Source organism: Abramis brama (genome assembly GCF_963993115.1).
Source record: "Abramis brama genome assembly, chromosome: 8".
Lineage (NCBI taxonomy): Eukaryota > Metazoa > Chordata > Actinopteri > Cypriniformes > Leuciscidae > Abramis > Abramis brama.
Window position 1 is genome coordinate 39957931 of NC_139970.1, and position 21657 is coordinate 39979587.

At 35.3% G+C, this 21657-nt stretch overlaps 2 protein-coding genes across 2 annotated transcripts; one reads left to right on the forward strand and one right to left on the reverse strand.

Moving 5' to 3' along the window:
• Positions 1-342: 342 nt before the first annotated feature.
• Positions 343-12783, reverse strand: arpc2 (actin related protein 2/3 complex, subunit 2). The gene is made up of 10 exons (XM_084123189.1): positions 12554-12783; positions 11002-11036; positions 10152-10264; positions 7471-7516; positions 7200-7386; positions 6810-6903; positions 4249-4375; positions 2841-2941; positions 1859-1959; positions 343-687 (listed from the first exon to the last, which is right to left on the reverse strand). Exons 1-10 carry the CDS (start codon positions 12625-12627, stop codon positions 666-668), a joined length of 900 nt encoding a protein of 299 aa, XP_083979315.1. The 5' UTR covers positions 12628-12783; the 3' UTR covers positions 343-665.
• A 5006-nt stretch (positions 12784-17789) lies between these two features.
• Positions 17790-21592, forward strand: cxcr1 (chemokine (C-X-C motif) receptor 1). Its single transcript, XM_084121585.1, has 2 exons — positions 17790-18121; positions 18605-21592. The coding sequence occupies exons 1-2, from the start codon at positions 18112-18114 to the stop codon at positions 19699-19701; spliced, it is 1107 nt and encodes a 368-aa protein (XP_083977711.1). The 5' UTR covers positions 17790-18111; the 3' UTR covers positions 19702-21592.
• Positions 21593-21657: the final 65 nt, after the last annotated feature.

The window sequence follows — 21657 nt, forward strand, 5'->3', positions numbered from 1 at the left end:
ATAATGAATACCTTATAATGCATTTATTTTGATCTCCTGGAAAAATAAATCACTGTTTTCAACATTGATGATAAAAAGAAATGTCTCTTGAGCATTAAATCAGCATATTAGAATGATTTCTGAAGGATCATGTGACACTGAAGACTGGAATAATGATGCTGAAAAACATCACAGGAATAAATTTCATTTCAAAATATATTCAAATAGAAAACAGTTGTTTTGAATTGTAATAATATTTAACAATATTACTGATTTTACTGTATTTTTGAGCATAGAGACTCTAAAGCATAAAAAACCCAAACTTTTAAATGATTTCACCCCAAAGAACAGACAAAGAATCTCTTGTATAGAAGACTGGTTTATTCATGACCATTTCATGATGTCCAATATTGATGCATTTGGCGAAACGAAGTAAAGAGGAAAAGGAAAATACTGCAATGACTATGTCAATAAAACACTGTCAGTCAACAGCGCTACACAGTGAAACATAAGAGTGTATCAAAAAATCTGTTTATCCAACATACAAATAACATTTATCCTATAAATGCAAAGCGAGGAATTTATTTGTCTCCCTGTTGCAAATTCCACGTGGAGGATCGACATCACTGGCCAGAGGTGTATAATGGAGTCCACGGATGCTGGTCTCGTGATTGCACATCATGTCCTTAACGAGAGAAGGTCTTGCCCCTGAACAGATCATGTGTGGGTTAGATTCATGTTCCCAGGTCAAAACGGGAATAAATGTGATATCACTCTAGCCTGAGGCAAATCATAATTTTATACTCAATGGGTCTGATTTACTAAACAAGTCAAATTTGCGCAAGTGTGCAATCCCATAAAAGCACCGATGGGAGTGGAAAGTTCTGCGTGTGATCTACTGACAAAATAAACAACAAATTAAATAACACAGAAGCAGCCGGATCATTTCCATAATGACCAATGCAATCTACCAAGAGCAGCGCAAATTAGCGTCTGGTTTAAGACACTTTTTTGGGGTGGTAAATAATGGCACAAATACGTGCGTGATTCATTTAAATACTCTCCTCCCATAAATGTTGCATCTGAAAGGGAAACTCCTACAAATGCATATGCAATAAGGTCAGCTGCAAAAATAACCCTTTCCACGGCTTTTCAGCGCTAATTTAATCTTTAGTAAATCCCGACAGTGGTTTTTTAACTCCTAACCTTGCGCTGGTGCAAGATGCTAGTAAATCTGGCCCAATATTGGAAACATTTACTACAGACACATAATACAAAAGAAATGTAGAAGTGCATACACATTTTAAACAAAATAGGCATCCTAATATAAAAATTACACTTTATTTCGAGACATTCTACTAACTACAAGTAACTTTGCAACCACGTCAACTACCAGTCAAAAGAGTATTAGTAAACTGATTGCTTAATATCTGCTAACACTTTATTTTGATGCTTCCCAAAAGACATTCTACTGACCATAAGTAACTTTGTAGAAACTAATGCTCTAATGAGAGTTGGTTGACATGTAGTTGCAAAGTTAAAAGAATTTGTAACATTTGGCCAAGTTTCAGTTTAAACAAGCTCAAACAAACACCAGTGTGTTTAAAAAGTACACACTAATCTGCTCTGATTAGATCAACCTCTAAGAGTCAGCAAATGGTGCAACACCTCTGTGTAATTAATAAAGACGAAGAGTCAGAGCCAGTTAAACACACACTATCACAAATTAATCTTTTGCAAGTATGTGCCTCTGGTATTGGATAAAACCCAGAGATAAGCACCAACATCAGCACAAATGGAAAAAAGCCCATGAGAAAGATATTTATTTGATGTGCGGTTTTTCATGTGAAGTGTGAGAAATTGTGAAAACAGCACTTACGAAATAGTTTTCATCTCTTTCTTCTCAGCGTCTGGGCGAGCTCGGTTGAGTACCTTGAGGAACTCTGAGGTCTTGGCCCTCATACGAGTGTGGATGTAGGCCTAACACAGGAGAAAACACACCGATTATTCATTAACTTCATGGCATTTTTCTTCACACTGGCAAAAGCCCCCAGCATATTTGTTTCATCTGACCAAACAAAGGGCTGAATGGTTGAATGGCAAGTATGCAAACTAAGAAGCCCATTACAAAGCTTTTTACAAACTCAAGGGCGTTGCTCAAACCCTCATAAACACAAAGGCCGTGTTTACACCTTGTATTAAGATGCGTTTCGGTCGATCGGATCACAAGTGGACGACTCTAAATACAGGTGTAAATGGGGTCTAAAACATTTAGAGCTTGTCCACTTTCAACCACTTCCAGAGGTAGTCGAAAACGCTTTCGACCGGATTACTTTCGTAGTGTAAAAAAGACAAAAAAGACAGTCTACTCTCCGCCTACTGGCCTAATGCGTGAACATTATGGGAAGAGCGCTAGCCAGACGGGATTTAAACTTTGTCGGCTGGAGACCCAAGTTTGGTTTGAAGATGAAAAATGTACCAAGCACAATGTTCTCTCACCATTCCTGATTTCTAACACACACTCACAGTGTTCGGCTGGTCTTGCGGCTGTCAGAGCAGAAACGAAAACTGATGCTCTCCGTATGTTTTTTTGCTCATATGTAAATTGGGCAAGATTATTCCGTCCATTAGATCGAAAGATCTGAAAAAACCCATATATTTACCCACCCATCAACCCTCCCCTCAAAGAAATCAGGACAAAGTGGACAAAAGAGACGGATTAAAACACCAGGTGCAAACAGGAATGTGTCTCTCTTGTCTACTTGTGATCCGATCAACCAAAACGCATCTCAATACTAGGTGTAAACAGGGCCAATAAGTCGCTGTTGGGTCGACTGAGGCGTTTCTGAGGAGGGTCTCACCTTGGAGCACTTTATGTGGTAGTGCAGATAGTCCCGGAAGGTGTGGATGAGGTTGATGGTGTTGTCTCTGGTACTTGCGTTGGTGTGTCGGGGGAACAGCACTGGTTGAAAATCATTTCAAATAATTTTAGGATTTATATTTAAAATAGAATATGACATTTAGTGTAAATGTGATATTTGGGTAACAAATACATACTATGAATAAAAATACTGCAAAAAAAAGTTACACTTTATTTTAAGGTGAGTAAGTACTGAGTAATATTAATTAACTACATGTACTTACTATAGAGTTACGGTTAGGGTTAGTTACTTGTAATTATGCATAATTCACTGTTATTACTATAGTAAGTACATGTAGTAACGTGTAACTACATCAACTTAAAATAAAGTGTTACCAATATAAAATACATATTTATTATTTAAAAAAATATACAAGTATTTTATTTATGTATTACTGCAAAAAAAAAAAAAAAAATGATCAAAATCCTTAAAACAAGATACATTTACTTAAGCAACATTTTCATAGGTTGTGTCTTTATCACGAGAGTATTTTTGCCTTACCGCACTGACAGATTCTTTCACTTCTTCTTAACTTGTTTATACTTAAAATAAATAAAAAAATCTGCCAGATCAGTAAGACAAAATACACTCACATTAGACACTGTGAAAACAAGTCTGAAAATCTTTAGTGTTGCTTAAGTAAATTGATCCTGTTTAAAGAATTGTTAGACATTTCAACTGGAAAAAGGGGAGAAAACCCAATTAAATACTTAAGAGGTCATTTAAAATCAATGAAACTTGAAAACAGATGTGTAATCCTAAAGGTATAACGTCAATCTGAGTAACTAAAAGTAATTTTCCCAGAATACAATAATCTGTAATATGAGGTTTGCATAGGTTAACACTAAAAGTACAGTAGTTTCAGTTACTGCTGCAAGCTACCAGAGTAAAATGGACAAACAAGAAACTAAATAAATAAGCACTTAGTAAACATTGCATGTCTCCAAATACTTCCTTGGCTGCATGAAAAACTGAAGTAGAGTAGCGCTGGTAAACGTTGTTGGCTTTGATAAAAGGGTGGGGTGTTTTTTTTAATCATTAAGAGGTTTGTGTAACCGCCATGAAGAGAAGCTGGGCGTTTGCTCTCTTGAACCAAATGCAAATACACAGTGCACCTGCCGCAGGTAAGCAGAAGCGATTTGTTCTGGCCACGTATTAACATGCAAGTCATCACCAAGTAAACCTGACAAGAGTCTATATTTAACTTTGTTCCAACTAGCAGATGTGGTTGATAACAGTGTTTAACCAGGGTCCAAAATGAACACTGTCTTAGCGCCATTTGTGAGTAAAAATAACCATTCTCGACACTAAATTCATGTTTGTGTGTACGTGACCTCGTGGTACAAACCAAAAGTGATGTAGCCGATGTTGTCTCCCACAGTGGCGTCAGTGTCCTTCAGCTCGAGAGGAGGCTCTCTGTGACTGAACAGCACCTGAGGAGCCGTGTGACTGGCCCTCCTGCCCTCCTTAAACTCCTGAACACAGAGAAGTCACACACAAACAGTCATCGGTCTGTCAAAACACCACTGTAACAAACACAGCAGCCGTCCTGGTGGGGGTTTCCACATCATTATTGTGGTGATTTTGTGAAAACAGTCAAATTACATTAGAAGTGCCTTTCATTTGTAAAGTATTTAATTCATGGATTATCCCAAACATAGACATTATTACATTGTCATTCATTGTATAAAAGTGGCCAAAAGCGATGTCCGGAGGGGATATTTGTTTTTTTATGACTCTACAAGTTCGATTAAATCAAATTATGAGGAAAATACTTTATATTTTGGGATTATTTAAAATATGAGGGAAGAACAAAACACTAAACTTGGTTATGGTACTTATCTGAAAATTATTTGGCAAAAAAGACAAACTACATCTACAGGTTTTATTTTACTATGCAAAAAAAGCATAGAAAAACAAAAAGCACACAGAAAAAAAAAAGCATACATAATACATAACAACAACCAATTATTAATATTTTGTTGGTTATCTCTTGTTTTTGCATGCGTTAATAATTTCTTTGTATGACAGCCTGGCCAGAAATTATGTCTACACAATTTCATTGCGTTATCACAAATATAACAATTGACTTCAAGCACAACTATGCAATACGACGATTACAAAATCTTTAATAATATTTGAATCAAGGGTGAAGATGTCAATTTCCCTAAGGCCAGACATCACTTTTGCCCACTATTGTACTTTCCAGCAAAAATAAATTACATCATACGATATATACAAAATGGAAAACAATTATTTTAAATTGTAATGATATTTTTAAAAATTAGTTTTTACTGTATTTTTGATCCAACAAATGCAGGCTTACTATGCATAAGAGAATTCTTTAAAAAAAAAAAGTTTAAAAAAATCTGACTCCCAAATATGAAAGTGTATACACTGAAGAAAATCATTTTCTTGGTACTTAACTCTTATGCTAGGTACACACCAAAAGATAATCGGGCTGATTTTGGGCCGATTTCCGCCCTTCCGACAATCCTAGCTATGTCCCGATTATCTTGATGGTTCAACATATTATCTTATCAGATTTTCCCTTGGTGTGAGGTGTGTTAAGAGTGTCCGAACCTGCTCGGAAGAACGTCGGAGCCGCCCCGATCGCGAATCGTAAATATTCAACATGTTTAATATTTACGATCAGAAATCCTGATGTGTGGGGGGAACTCCGAGGACAAACGCGCGCACGTTCTGGAGATTATCACGTGAAACAAAACAATATCCAATCAGAAAGCGAGATGATGGAAGACACGGTCATTCTCACACACACACACACACTTGCAGGAAGCTGGGTTCAGTGAGGTTCTATAGAGGCATTAAATAACTTTTTCTAAAGAGACAATAAATCCAATAAAGAATAAATAAAGACAATAAAGAATGAATATATTTCTGTATAAAAGATTATATATAATGGTGGGTACAATGGTTTTTTTCACTTGAATTTTCTGTGAAAATCATTCCAAACACTATCATCGCAATTTCTTCCGCCATGCTTATTCTGAAGTCTTGCGAGATTTCCTGTGTTCACAGTCGAGACTCTGGTTGAAAATCTGTTTGTGTGTGGTGTGCTGTCTTTGTCACATCATGGCACACACACTATAGGAGCAAAACGCTTAAATCTAGGATTTTTTGTCCTCATGTTTGTGGTCTATCACATTTTGAAAATCTTATAAGATGTAAAAAATCTTTTGGTGTGTACCCAGCATTACTTTCCAGTTAAAATATCCAAAAACCCTTAAAACAAGATAACCCACGCTGCATAAAATATTAAAACTTCACTTGTTTTTAACTGCTGGTTCACTAAGACAAAACACTTGTTTTAAAGACACAGTCTATGAAAACAAGTCTGAATCTTATGCAGTGTTGCTTCTAAATTGATCTTGATCCTTTTTAGACATCAGCAAATATAATACATTTTTATAGGTGTATTATGTAGCCCCAAAACATATTTGGGCACTTCTGGACACTTAAAAAGCTCACTGCATTACATGTAAACTTCATTTTGTGAAATGTTTTGATTGAAATGAGTGCTTTTTATATAAAGCAAATATTTTTGATTGTGGCTTATTTGTCAAAATTCTTTTTGGGATGACTGTACATATGTTACAGTGCTATACAATGACTTAAAATGTTGAGTCATGAGTTTTGAAGTCAGAATAAATGATAGCATTTCATTCTGTAAATAAATACAGGAATGACAGCGTTGGTTGATGACGTCCTTTAGTGGTTTAAATAGGAAACCGTGACACAAAATGACTGGATTGCAAAACACCCAGAGGACATGCGTTTCAACACTGTAAGCATACAAAAATGATTGAATGGCGAGTCAAAACAGAAATGGTCGAGATTGAACCTGAGAACCAACTATTCCAAAGAAATGAGACAAAATGAGCGAACCTGCATGAACACTTTCCCGATGATGACATCGTCGTCATCCTTGAACACTGTGCTGAACACAACAGTTACTCGGTCTTTCTTAGCCTCAATATACCTGGAAAACACAAACACAGGTGAGATGTGAGCTGGATTATGAACTGTGTGCTAGGGGTGTCATATATACATATACCTATATGTTTATCTGAAGTAATTAATATGGTGAAAAGATCTACAGAAACTGTAAAATTCTAGCCCCTTATGGCCTAAAAATTGCAAAATGATAATATGTCTTGTCAATTAAATGCAAAATAATAAAATTTTATTCAATTAATCAGACAAATAAAGACTCGATTTGTTGTTGTCAATCATTTGTCAGTTGCAGGACTAATGAAGAAAGATCAAGTATCTTACATAGACTCGTCATCCCTGTAATGGACAACAGCCCTCTTCTCTCCCTCACGACCCTCCTCCTGGAAATTAAAGTACTTCTCGAAGACAGAAGCAAAGCAGTTCCTCTTGAGAATGCCCGCCTGGTGGATCACCTCCTCTTTGTTAGGCGGAAGTGCCTCCAGGTCAAAGAGCAGTGAAATATTGTACCCTTCGGAGAGGAACAGCAACAAACAGTCAAACCAAAATCTCTACTGTAATTCTTACAGTAATAAATTCTTAACGTTTAGCTTACCATCTTCTGGTGCCACGAGGAAATTGCCATAAACGCGCTTCAGCAACTGAAACAAAACAAATACAAAAAAAAAAAAAGTATTCAAAAATTAAAATCTCAAGTCAATGTCTAATTTAAAAAAGGACAAAAACACTGAATTATTCTATAAGAATAATAACAACTGCAACAAAGTTTTTTTTAAAGTGAACATCATGATTTTAGATTAAATTTTGTATGAATGTACAAGTGAAAGTGTATATCTTAGGCCCTACAACTGCTGGTTACTATTTTCCACTTTTTGGCTAAACCCTCTGGTGCGGCCTGGTCATTTTTGACCGAAAAATGTTACGTTTTTTTTTTTTTTTACTTCATCAGAATGGTACGAAACTTGGTAAAGGTTTTAGTACATGCTGTGTAAACTAAAAAAACATGGACATGATTCAAAAAAGGTTAAATGGTCACACTTGTATTGTTGTATTGTATTATTTTGTGGGAAGATGAATTTCATCTAGTGGAAATGTTTGGTACTGCACCAATACAAATTCTTTCTGAAAGCTATTTTTTTGAGATATCAACCATAAATTTGGAACACAGCTTGTTTAGATTTATGGATTTGATTTTCCAACAGTTTTAGAGTAAAATGTATTTTGGAATATTTCATATAAAAATTTAAAATGTTATTTTTGTGCATTTTTCATAACAATAAATGTAACATGTTATAATTTTTTTCAAGTTCCCTTTTTTACACTTTTTTTCACTTCAGCAATAATCTGCCAAGTGTCATCTTTAAATTAAAAAGAGACCAAACTTAAGTCTGTGCTCCAAAGCATTACAGAAATATGAAATAATTAATTTTAAGGTCCATGCTCAAAAAGTGAATAAATTGGATTATAACTACTGCATAAATATAATGTAGTACCATACAATTCCCTAAAAATACAAAATATTAACTAAAAAACATAATCGAACTAAAACATAGTACAATAATTTAATTGAAATAATTGTTTATTTTATTTTAAATCTGTCATTGAACAGCACTGACATGCATGTGTAACAATTATAAAGGTATGAATAAAATGCATTTTTAAATAAAGTATAGAATGTCACATTTCAGGGCACATCAATATCCAAAAAACTATTTCATGTCAACTAACCACGTATGAAATGACAGGCACTGGCTTGTTTCATTCCTGGCATTTTTAACATGCTTTGAGTTCCCTGTATTTTATCTTTTGTCATCTGTTTTAGCCTGAATGTCAGTATATAGACAAGATATTTTCAACAAATAAAACAGTTGTCAGGGGGAAAAAAACTCATTTGAATTCATTTTGGTCTCAGAGATTGTATCTGTGTGGATGGCAAGAGCAGACAGGAAGCTGAGGACCATTCGACTGGTTCCTCTATTTTGCATTGGTAATTCGTTTGATTTACATTGGCAGTCCTGAATGGAGCTGGAACATACTTTGAATATTTATTTGCATTGGCAGGGAAAAGGCTACCCATCAACCTCAACTCCAAGAACCCTAAAGATTCATGATAACCCTTCCCTAAAAACAATTCATTCATTTTTTTCTCAATGCACTGATTCAAAATCCTGCCGATGCAACTGCAATGATCTTGAAAGATGCCAGCAAATAATGAATCAATTCAAAATTTGAAACAGCAAATAAACAGAACACTGGCTTAAAAGGACAAGGAACCAATGTTTCTTTTTTACAACATGTGACTTCCTCCATCCAAAGTGAGTCATAGACACTTCCTGTTTCTTAGTGAAACCACAAGTCATTTAAAACCTTACATGGTGCTTAAGTGTGATCACCCTGGACTGAGCCATGTAAAAATCACAGGACAAGAACCATATGAAAGAATGACACAAAAGGCAACTTGTCGGCAACTTCACATTGCATAATTGTCCATAGGAAACCTGAACTGTACTTTTGTAACAGACAAGAATTACAATATATAATCTATGAAAGTTGCAATCTTGCAACCTACTAGTCCATTTGCTCAGTAAGCTAAGATGATGATGTTATTGTGAAAAACTGCATTGAACATAATGTTGTAAAACTCACAAAAATAATAAACCAGGTCATATTTCACTCAAACTCAAAAGGAACAAGTAATTAAAATACAAAAGTTTGAGGACAGTAAGATTTTTAAAAAATAAATTTATACTTTTATTCAGCTGGGGCGCATTAATTAAATTGGCCAAAAGTGACAATAAAGACATTTAGAATGTTACAAAAGATTTAAATTTCAAATGAATTCTGATCTTTTGAACTTTCCATTCATCAAAGAATCCTGAAAAAAGTATCATGGTTTGCACAAAAGTATTAAGAAGCAAAACTGTTTAGTAAGAAATGTTGCTTGAGCAGCAAATCATCACATTAGAATGATTTCTGAAGGATCATGTGACACTGAAGCCTGGAGCAATGATGCTGAAAATTCAGCTTTGATCACAGGAATAAATTACATTTTAAAATATATTCAAATAGAAAACAGTTCTATTAAATTGTAATAAAATTTCTGAATATTTCTGTTTTAACTGTATTTTTGATTTTGAAAAAAAAAAAAAAAAAAAAAAAAAAAGCATAACGTCCCCAAATGGTAGTGTCATTTTTTGCATAAAAAGATAAAGCCAATTTTTAGGATCACTGAAATTCCAATTGAAATTCTTGACATGTTTGGTGATTTGCTCGTACCTCGTCGGCGCCGTGCTCCTGAAGCTCCTTGTAGAACTTGAGAGAGATGCTGACCATTAGTTTAGTTTTGTCTCCATTGGGGTTGGAGATGTGGTAAAGCACACCATCGAAGTCTGTAGCAAAAATATAATCAGGTCCCATTCCATTCCAATCATTCATTTTGCTTTTATCAGTGTACATATTTTATCAGTTAAATACATGCATAGTAATAACTAGGGGTGTAACAATATATCGTGTCACAATATATTGCAATACAAAAATGCAACAATATGTATCGTGGATAGTGACAATATATATTGTGTATAGTTCACCCAAAATGTGAAACAATTAAAGTTTTCAGAGTTTTAATGTCACACTACATTAAACTACCATATATAATTTATAATAATGCAATGGGGGAATATTTGTGAGTCCTGATAATGCCAAATGTCACCAGTAAAAAGTGGCCTATCATTATTTTAAATATATCTAGACAGTGACAGAGTGCAAGCATGTTCGTCTAAAATAATTTTGTATTTTCAGCTTCAGAATTATGAATATTTGTATTCTGGTGTCTCTATTGTCCTGTGCATTGGGTTTTCAGCACCAAGTACAAGCCTATTCATTTTTACACCCACAATGTAATATAAAATTTAGCATTTTAATCAACAGTACATTTTTTGTTAACCTTTTATCATATGTCTTGGAGTATCGCAATAATATCGTATTGTGAGTTCTGTATCGTGATATGTATCTAATCTTAACATGAGGGTATCGTTGCACCCCTAGTAATAACACAGTTTGGATAATAGAAACACTATTAACAACAGAAAGACTTCCACTGCTGAGGTCATTCATATTTCAACCTTACCTGCAAATGTAACTTCTACTGCTTCAGGCTTGTTCCTGAAAGAAAGAAAAAAAACATTTTGAGAGTCTCTTATCTGGAAATGAATGACAATCTATAGGCCGTGTAGGCACTAAGATAGGAAAATCAAGGTACTGTCACTTTAAATTCGGGACAACAATCTTGACGCTATTATCAAGATATTCAGCCTCATTAAGGCTGAGCAGGAACATGAATGATTTAATATTTAAAAGAACAGTTCATCCAATTGATAGTTTTTTCCACATGAAATGCAAAGAAACAAAAATAAAAATAATAGACAGTCATCCATTATTATGCAAATAGTACATTAACAAATAAATACATGGACATTAAATATTCACTGTTGAAATAATTGTATTAGTTTGTACAATGCTAATATAAGTTATTTATACGGTGTGGTCATGAACAGCGGTCATTATCAAGAAATATTATTATACCTGAATGTTGTGATTGACCAATCAGAATTAAAGGTACAGTTCACCCAAAAATAAAAAATTCTGTCATCACTCACTCGCCCTTCAAGTTGTTCCAAACCTGTATGAATTTCGTTCTTCTGTTGAACAAAAAAGAAGCTATTGTGAAAAATATGGATAACCAAACACCCGATGGACCCCACTGACTTCCATAATATGGGAAAAAAATACTATGTAAGTGAATGGGGTCCATCAAATGTTTAGTTTCCAACATTCTTCAAAATATCTTCTTTTGTGTTCAGCAGGTTAGGAACAACTTGAAAGTGAATAAATGATGACAGAATTATCATTTTTGGGTGAACTGTACCTTAAAGTACCCCAGTAATAATGTAAACAATGACAGAATTGTTATGTTTTGGTGAACTATTCCTTTAAAATCAATAACGTGCCATTTCATTTGCTTTTATTACAAGTAAAATCACCTTTTTTTTCCTTTTTCTTTTTTTTATAAACACAAAGCGGAAGCAAATCATAACTACGTTATATTTATATCCTTTGATGATGAGTCACAGCAGGCGCGTGGCCGTTCCAACACGAGCGCAAGCACGCGCAAAGTCACACATATTGGAGAAGAATGAAACGAAGGGGAGAGAAGTTCCCGAGGAACTGCAATCCTGCATGGACGGGTCTGATAGTTGCTTGTTCTTGCAGCGACATGTATTCGACTGATTTACATGGACGCTATGAACAGGAAGTGTCTCCAGTCTTCACTGGGACTAAACATTTATTGAAATCTGTATGAATATGTATGAAATGGTCAGAATCACTCACGATATTTGTTTTAGCAATCACTTGACACACTGATCCACTCTCACTCACACATAAATAATTGTTTTCTATGTGACCTGAACAGCTGGACACACCCCATACAGGATACTTCATTACTCGACCATGGACAATCAACAGATTACTTCATAGAACAGAATCAATCGAACACGAATGCATGCGTTATGTTATTTTATCCGTGCAAAAGAAAATATGTCTCTTGTCAACGCATGCATGCATCAGATGCGCGATGTTTGATGTGAGTTCTGACTCAGACAGGAAGATCTTCCTCTTACCCGTTGCTCGCGCTGTCGAATTTGAGGGTGAGAGTCTCCTCTATGATCCGATTGTTGATTTCCAACAAAATCATGATGATTTAAATGACTGTTTAATGGCTATGTGGAATTAAAAATATAAGAGTAAATATTGCTGTTCTACAATCCTACTACAATCGTTTTGGTTTTCCTGCTCCTAGACCTCTGGCCGCTTCCGCATTGACTCGAAAGACCCGCGAGCTGCCCGCGTCACTGCCTGTTCGTTTGTGCTAATCATATCCTGAATTTAAATAAGAAGAATTTCTACTATTTATTCGTTCTTTCTAAAATACTTCAGATATTTCATTTTATATTATAACATTTACATTTATTAGTTTATTGAAATCACGCTGTTTGGGGCCATTCTCTGATATTTCCAAGTTTTGAGTGTGAAAGGCCTGTTGATACAAATAGCCTAGGCTGTACCGTATACTGTCCAGTTACAAAAAAAAAATACTGAAGAATTATGTATTTTGCCTCAATATGTGTCTAAAATTCGATCTTTTATACCTCATGATGAAAATTTAGGACAGTGTTGTGATTATCTAGTAGGCTAAGGTCGTTATGTTATTGTAAGGCTAAATTTGTCTTGCCTGAAATTTGAGTGAGTTTGATGTTTAGATAATGTTTTGTGTCATTCACTCTTAAAAATAAAGGTTCTTTATTGCTATCGGTGGTTCATGAAGGAACTTTAACAACTTTAGAATCTTTCCACTGCACAAAAGCTTCTCTAAAGTGGAAAAGGTTCTTCGGATTATAAGACTGTTCTTCACAATAAGAAAAAAAGGTTATTTTAAGATCTGTTTACTGAAAGGTTCTCTGCAGAACCAAAATGGTTATTCTATGGCATCGTATACAAACCTCCTTTTGGAACCTTTATTTATGGGTGATTCTTAGACTATGGGCACTTTTATGTAGGCTACTTTGGTCATATTTTTAAAAATACATACAATTTTGGACAAAATCCTATTTCTTTTTCAAACTAACAATAAAACCTCCTTAAAAACTTTTTACTACCTTTCTATTATGATTTTTTCATACTTTTCAACCTCCTTATAGGTGTCAAAATCACTGTTTTCTCCTTGTCGCACACCCAGACTTTTTAACTTCAACAATGAAAATACAGTTTAAAAGTATGACTTATCTGGTAACTATTAATATACCTAAATTAAGCGCTAGTAAAATAATTAAAATACATTATAGTATTTAATGTGAGACCACCATCAATATTACTTTTTATACAAAATATAGCTGTCGCACAGAATTGGTGTCATTTCCACCACAACACTGTAATGTCCCTTTAAAAAGTTTGTGTGAAAGATTGTTTAGGTGGTTTCTATGGAAATGTTCAGAGACATCAGAGCACATGTTGGACATGGAGGCAATTTTAAATTTTCATCAAGAACAAAATAAGAAAAATCAAGGTAAATATTGCTTGATCAGTTAATATATTTATTCTACGTCATTTCCAAACATGCTGTACCTTCAAGGGTGTTTTTAAAAAGTAAAAAAAATTAAGTTAAATAAGAGTATTTTGCATGCATGAAATGCTGAGTATTAATTCAAAGCTGATCAGTGAAGCTATCTTCCATTTTTTCACAAAAAACTACAGAAATGTAATTTCCACCACACTGCCCTCTGTGGTGGAAATGACAGCATGTGGTGGAAATGACATTTATGATTACAAAGTAAAATTGATATAGATTGCAAGAGTAGATTGACTTTGTGAATTGAGTTTACTGAGTGTGATGAGTTTAAGAGTTTTTAAAATAAATATTTCTCTAAATATTACTGTTTCTCTACATTCACGTTAATTCATTGTCATTTCCACCACCACCCTGTCATTTCCATCACCACACACATTTTTTAAAAACATTTAAAAAGTTCTCATCACACATTAAAAATGTATCCACAATTTACAAGATTATGCTCTACTTAATATAAAAATTCAAGTTATTTATTTTCTAATAAGCTCTTGCCCAAACCAATATTAAATTTCAGAGTGTGACAGGTGTACAGTTCACCATTTGGTCCTTAGGGCAGTTAATTTATCTCATTGACAAATGTATAATTATTGTACATTGTGGAAAAACTGATAAAACTAGTTACAAAAATGATCTTAGACAATTCTTGAGTGGCATAAGTTATTCTGTTTTTAAATAACAGCTGTATATAGAGATGTGGTGGAAATGACATTTGTTCATTGCAGGTCGGAAAAAATGTAAAATATTAACAATTTCTCTTGTAATCTAAGTTTATCCTCTTACAGACCTTAAAACTAGACAAATTATTTAATCTTATGAGACTGTGTTATGTGACTTTTGAACAAGTTTTTTTTATTCAACTTCACAAGCCTAAAAGTGCCCCTAGTTGAAGAAACGCCCTTATATGAGTGTTACAGAAGATAACTAGATTCTTCAAAGTTCCCTTTCTGTGTTGTTTGGAAAAATGCCAGCATGTGGGTTTGGAATAACATGAGGGTGAGTAAACAATGACAAAATAGTTGGGTGAACTATTAGATAATAAGAATTATTAAGAATTAATATCTTGTTCTATCTATTCCCATTAAAATCCTATTCATTTGAATTAACATTCATGGGTGACACTGCAGAGATCTTTATTTTTTATTGGAAAGTAGCATAAATATGTATCAGCTTCTGAGGATTTTTGATGAAACTGATTATAGTCTTGAGTTCTCAGGCAAGAATTTTCACCACTTTCTTTTTGTTGCCATTTACACACACTGTAATCTGAGAAGGACACTCTTTTCCATTCCATGTTTTTACTTTCTGGAATGAAGTGGGGGTGGGATGTCTCCCTATTTACAGGTTATCACAGTTTACAAAGAAACTTGATCTTTCAACATAAAATAAATTGGACTTGGATGAAATAGATGAAAAATGTTTGAGTTCAAATGTTGAAATCTCTGACGTTTGATTGCACACAATATTTTGATTGCTGAGATATTAAAAATACCTAATTTGAGATTTTTACCCCTATATGGGTTATCTTGTGCTTACCATATTTTAAATGCTGAACTTATATAACATTCCGATGTAATACAACCACTTTACATCTCATCTTGCATTCCTTGCCTTATCCTTCACAGAGAGACATGTTTCTTCCTGTCCTGAACACAGCAGAAAGGGGTCTTTGTCAAAAAGGGCCGGACCAGATTCACGCTGTTTTAAATTTCACAAAGTCACCTAATTTAAGCTCATCTCATTGTACTTGATCACTTTGCTGACCTTAAGGTAAATCTAAACAGAATTCTAGCACTTAATTTAAAATAACTTTGCATTAAGTCATTTGCAATTATTACATTCATATATATTCATGTTTGGGGGAATATGAGTAAATATGCCTATATACGCATATACCATTCTCAGCCTAGCCCAGCCCCCAAATGTTTGGATTTAAATAGGCAAATGCTTAAGAGTCTATAATTGGTGTCACATGCATGTGCTAGAAGGAAGACAAAGACAGAAAAATATAGTTCCAAACCTGGTTTAATAACAGGTAGGCTAATCCAAGAGTAGGCAGACAGGCATTAGCACAACACAACTTAACATAGCCTACCGGTGACCAGGAAACTTGAGTACTAAATGCAAACGAGGTAACGTAATGACAATACACATCTGATACACATGAACTCATAATGACGGTAACCAAGGAGACAGATTAGTGCCGGGAATCTAACCAAAGAAACACGTGTGACTAACCAATACAAACAGAAGGTCCATGAAAACTCAATTGAAAATCATTATTGCCGTGATTATTATGTATCATGTTATATGTTTGGCAACAGTTATTCTAACCCTAATTGATGGAGTGTGTAGCTTTTTATTTCTTAAACAACCATGTAGGAAGACACATCATGTCCATATTCCAGGATAACAATATCAAGATTCATCAGGCTCAAATTGTGAAAGAATGGTTGGGAGGGAGCATGAAGAATCATTTTCACACATGAATCGGCACCTTTGAGTCCAGACCTTAAATTCATTGAAAGTCTTTGGGATGTGCTGGAGGAGGCTTTACAAAGTGCTGGACTCTTACATTGTCAATACAAGATCTGTGTTTTTAATGATTTTAAATATACCTCACTCCCATCCGGGTCACGGCACCAGTGTAACCCCTCTGGATCTACTCGCACTTCTCTGAGGTTCAAACCAGCGTCACCGGCATGGGATGTGGGCAGACTAACAAGGGCGCTAAAGACCACAGTTTCTAATAAAATAGTGCGCCTCCTGAGGCCAGAGGAGTGGGGTTTACTCGCACTTACTAGCTAGCCTCTCTTACACCTCAAAATATAAAAAACACATATTTTATCATTTACACCTGAAAGGATTGCTCTGCATGTTTGTTTACACACCACATCAATATTCATAAATGAAGGTCCAAAGATGTATAAAAAAATAAAATAAAATAAAAACTCAAATACCTCCAGTTTATGGTTACTTTTTCTGCATTTAAAAATAGCTAATGAAATTAAATTGGTCGCTTCTCATGTGAGAAACACTTGTTTACAGCGTCTATACCTAGTGGGATGGAGTTGCTCAATTTCCTTGATAAATGTTGGTAAGTGATGATCTGTGGCCTCACATCTCTATGTGACGCATCTTTCCTCCAATGTTGAACAATCACTTCCATGTTACGTATTTTAGGTTTTTCTAAATCATGTTTATGGCGTTCTTTGATCAGATAAATCCTTGTCACTGTATCAAATAACATTCTAGTGATTCATTTAAAATTCAAAAATGTTATACTCTTGTCTTTTTACAGTCACACAATATGTAACAAATAATGAAATTATTTATTAGTTTAAATGTGTTTGATTTCCTAGTTAGATTTAGTCTTAAAATTAAAATCATTTATTTTCATCAGTTTTTTTATTATTATTATTATTTTTGCAATGCACATGAATCACAGAATATATTTAAATGTAACAATTTTAAGACTGTCATGTATATGTAGAAAGAAACCCATTAATGTTCCTATTAATATTCACAACCAAAATTATGATTTAAAACTGGGTTTAAGAATTCTTATTAAATGGCCTCATGACTTTGTATCATAAATATTATGATTTTAGTCCACATGATTCTTAGTTTCACTTTTGGTGTTTTGATCATGTTTATGTCTGATTGAACACGAGTGAGGATCTTGTGACCATTCGAATGTCTCAAATTCCCCCAGCATACATCTCTTATCTTCTGCTTTCTTGTTGCTACATAAAAGCAACATCACCAAACATCCTAATCTTCTGCATCCCATTCAGATATTGGAGTCATTAATGTGCGATCTGCTTGTCTCCTGTGAAAGGGGGAAAGATTATTCCAGATATGTCATGAGTACCGTGAATACGTTTTTGAGCAGAATTGGAGCATCTTAGTTGAGATGGTGCACTTTAGGTAACTTTTAGGACTTAGGCAAACAGGATATATCAACATCCCTTCAAAGAGTATAAAGGAACCTTCAGCACACAAGTCTAGCGTTGTATCCCGTGGATTCTCACGTACAGCACTTGACCAAAAGTTATGATGACTGGTAAGTCCCATATCTTAATTTTATCATTCATTTAGAAGTCAATCATTTGGAAATCTTATTATCAAACGCTTATTTAAAAACAGATTGTAAGTTAAAATGTATATGAATGTATAGGCCTATGGGACCATTTCAGCTTTCCCTAAAAATGTTTAATCATCTTTTGCCATCATTTAAATAGTCCTGCTGTGTGAAAAATAAATTGTACTAGCATATTTCCATGTAAACCTTCAATTAAAATGAGCTAATATACAGACACAAGAAATAATAATAATAAAAATCTTTTATAGTGAATTTCATTAATAAAAAGTGATGAAGAAAAAAATGTATGTATTAATTTTTTTTTTTTAAATGTAAGTTGTTGTTTTTTTGTATTTGATACAAACAGAGTTAAGCTACTAAACTGTATTTCTTGCCGGATTTTTTTATTTATTTATTTTGAAATTATTAATAATACATTGCTTCTCTATTTGTTCTTCTCTACAGATCTGAACACCTCTTATCATATGGAGACTATCGAGGACTTCAGTGAATTCTACAATGAAGAGTTCAACTATACAGAATACCAGAACGACACTGAATTTGTTGTGGATGAGAAAACGCTGCTCTGCTCCTCCATCAATATGGCGGATGCCATCAACATTTCATTCTGTGTCTTCTACGTGCTCATCTTTCTGATGGCTATTCCCGGGAATCTGATCGTAGGCTGGGTCATCGGCTCTAATAGACGCTCGCTTTCTGCTTCAGATGTTTACCTATTCAATCTGATGCTGGCCGACACGTTACTGGCTCTCGTTCTGCCCTTTTCGGCGGTTTCCGTGATCGAAGGTTGGGTGTTTGGTGATGTTTTATGCAAGTTGGTTAACCTGGTGAAGGAAGTGAACTTCTACACCAGCATCTTGTTTTTGGTGTGCATCAGTGTGGACCGTTACTTGGTCATCGTACGGGCTATGGAGTCCAGGAAGGCTCAGAGGAGACTGTGCAGCGGGGTTGCCTGTATATTGGTGTGGGTTTTGGGTTTTGCGCTGTCCTTGCCATCATTCTACAATGAGGCATTTTACAACAAACATTCCGAGAAGATTATTTGTGCAGAACGCTTCGAGACGGACCACGCCGACGAGTGGCGACTGGCCACACGTATCATGAGGCATCTGCTGGGCTTCCTTCTCCCTCTGGTGGTCATGTTGATCTGCTACAGCGTGACAGTGGCGCGGCTCTTGCGTACACGTGGTTTCCAGAAGCACAAGGCCATGAAGGTGATCGTAGCCGTGGTCGTGGTTTTTCTTCTGTGCTGGACCCCCTTCCATGTTTCCATGATGGTTGACACCCTCATGAGGGCCAAAGTGGTTCACTTCAGCTGTTTCGCACGGACGTCGATGGACATCGCCGTGTTCGCAACTCAAAACTTCGGGCTTCTGCATTGCTGCATGAACCCAGTGCTGTACGCCTTTGTGGGAGAGAAGTTCAGAAGAAGGCTTCTGCAGTTGCTCCATAGAAATGGACTTTTGGACCGGATCTCTGTCTCTAGATCTAGTAGATCTTCCTCCTCTCTGACCTCAGAAGTCACTTCCAGCTTCTTGTGAGCTACTGCCAGGCCATGGACATCAATGTATGTGAATTGCAAGACACTTAGTGCACCTTTCCATGTTTTCTTGAAATACAACAACACTGTGTTGTAGAGCAGGGGTGTCCTGTTATGTTCCTGAAGGGCTACTTTCCGTCAAAGTGTAGCTTTAGCTCTAATTCAAAACATCTGAACCAGATAATCAGGACTACTTCAAGTCTTCAGGACTACTAGAAACTTCCAGGTAGTTGTGTTGGAACTAAACTCTGCAGGAAAGTGGCCCTCCAGGAGCAGGATTGGAGACCCCTCTTCTAGAGACTAATTGCCATGTTGCGTTGGCTCCATCTATTGGTCAGAAAGAGCAAAATCCATGATCGGGTGAGAATAGAAGTGGTGACATATTTTTGTAGACAAAAACCCAATAGGATTTTTGTCCTTTGGGCTGTTGGATGATTACAGAAAATAAGCTTTGTGGCCAACAACATTTATGATTCATACACCCTTTGTTCATCATGATAATCTTCACAAATTAACTCAACTTTTATGAATTCTGAAACACAAATACAATCAGCAGAAGTGAAAAGCTAAAGTTAGGCTATAAATGAACTACACTATGGTCACATGACTTAAACGCCACCACCATTAAGCTTCCGACAACTCTTTAAGGTTACGCTTAAGGAGACTAGATCGCTTTATATGATGAACAGATTTAATTTAGACTTTTATTCACATATAAACATTGATCAGCGAACAGAAACAGAAACTTAACCAAACCTGCTTGATGCAAGAATGAAGCTCATTGGTTCTTGCTGAAGCTCAAACGTGATGCGTAACACGAGAATGAACCTCATTGGTTCTTGCACGTCAAGCGAACATGCTTGATCTTCCATCTACCACAACTGATGTGTGTGTTGATGAATGTTTATATGTGAATAAAAGCCTAAATTCAATCTGAACATTGAAGAAAGTCTTACGGGTTGATGAATGAAAGATGAACGAAAGTTTTACGGGTTTGGAACAACATGAGTGTGAATAATTAATGACAAAAATGTTCATTTTCGGGTGAATTTTTTTCATTAAAGGTGACCCTTTAATGTCCCCGACAATTGCTACAGTCCCATTTAGCCACTTGTTAGTAAAAGCTAAAAAAGCTTTAAAAAAATCCCAAGTTGACTTTTACTGATGTATTTTGTGTCAAAGATTGAAACGTGAAAACATCTTGAGCTTGTGTTCACCACAGACCTTATTTCAGGCTTTTAACTAAAAACCCATTAAAAAAAACCTATTTGACTTTGGGACGATGGGACCGGAAGTGCTAAACTGGCTGGACGATGATAACGCAAGTGAAGAAACCCATTGACTTACATTGAAGGATGGACCCGAGCCACCTGAGAAAGCATAATATCATAAAGACTTAATGGTGATGAATTCTTTTGACTTGACTTGCCAGTGAACAAACACGTTATTGCATAATGCTAGGCCATGGGTTTGGAGAAAGGTTGATGTTGGTGAAACTGCTTACAACACACCATGCAAAAGCTTTTCATAGTCAAGCTTTGCTCAAGGCAGCTGGTTTGTACAGTATGTGGCCAGTAAGCAAGATGCTTTTTATTTATGAGATTATAGTCTAAAATGCACTTGATCAAAATGCATTATACTTCTTTTCATAATGCATAATGTACTTTTTTCCTCCATTCATTTTACAGTATTCTTCATTTCATTCAGGGCATTCTGGAGGGGTATTACAGTATATTATATTATTGTACTCATGAAGTGTTTATGGTGCGATGGTTTATCAGCCTTAAATTAATGCAGTAATAACAAAACCTCTTCAGGACTTAAAATGGATGTACTGTTTGTTTGTTTTTATGCTCATTTTGTAAGTTTAAAAAATAAAAATGCTATGAATACTCTCATGTCCCTTTAATATACCGTCAGCCTGAGCATGTTGCACAATAAACTCAAATAAACTCAG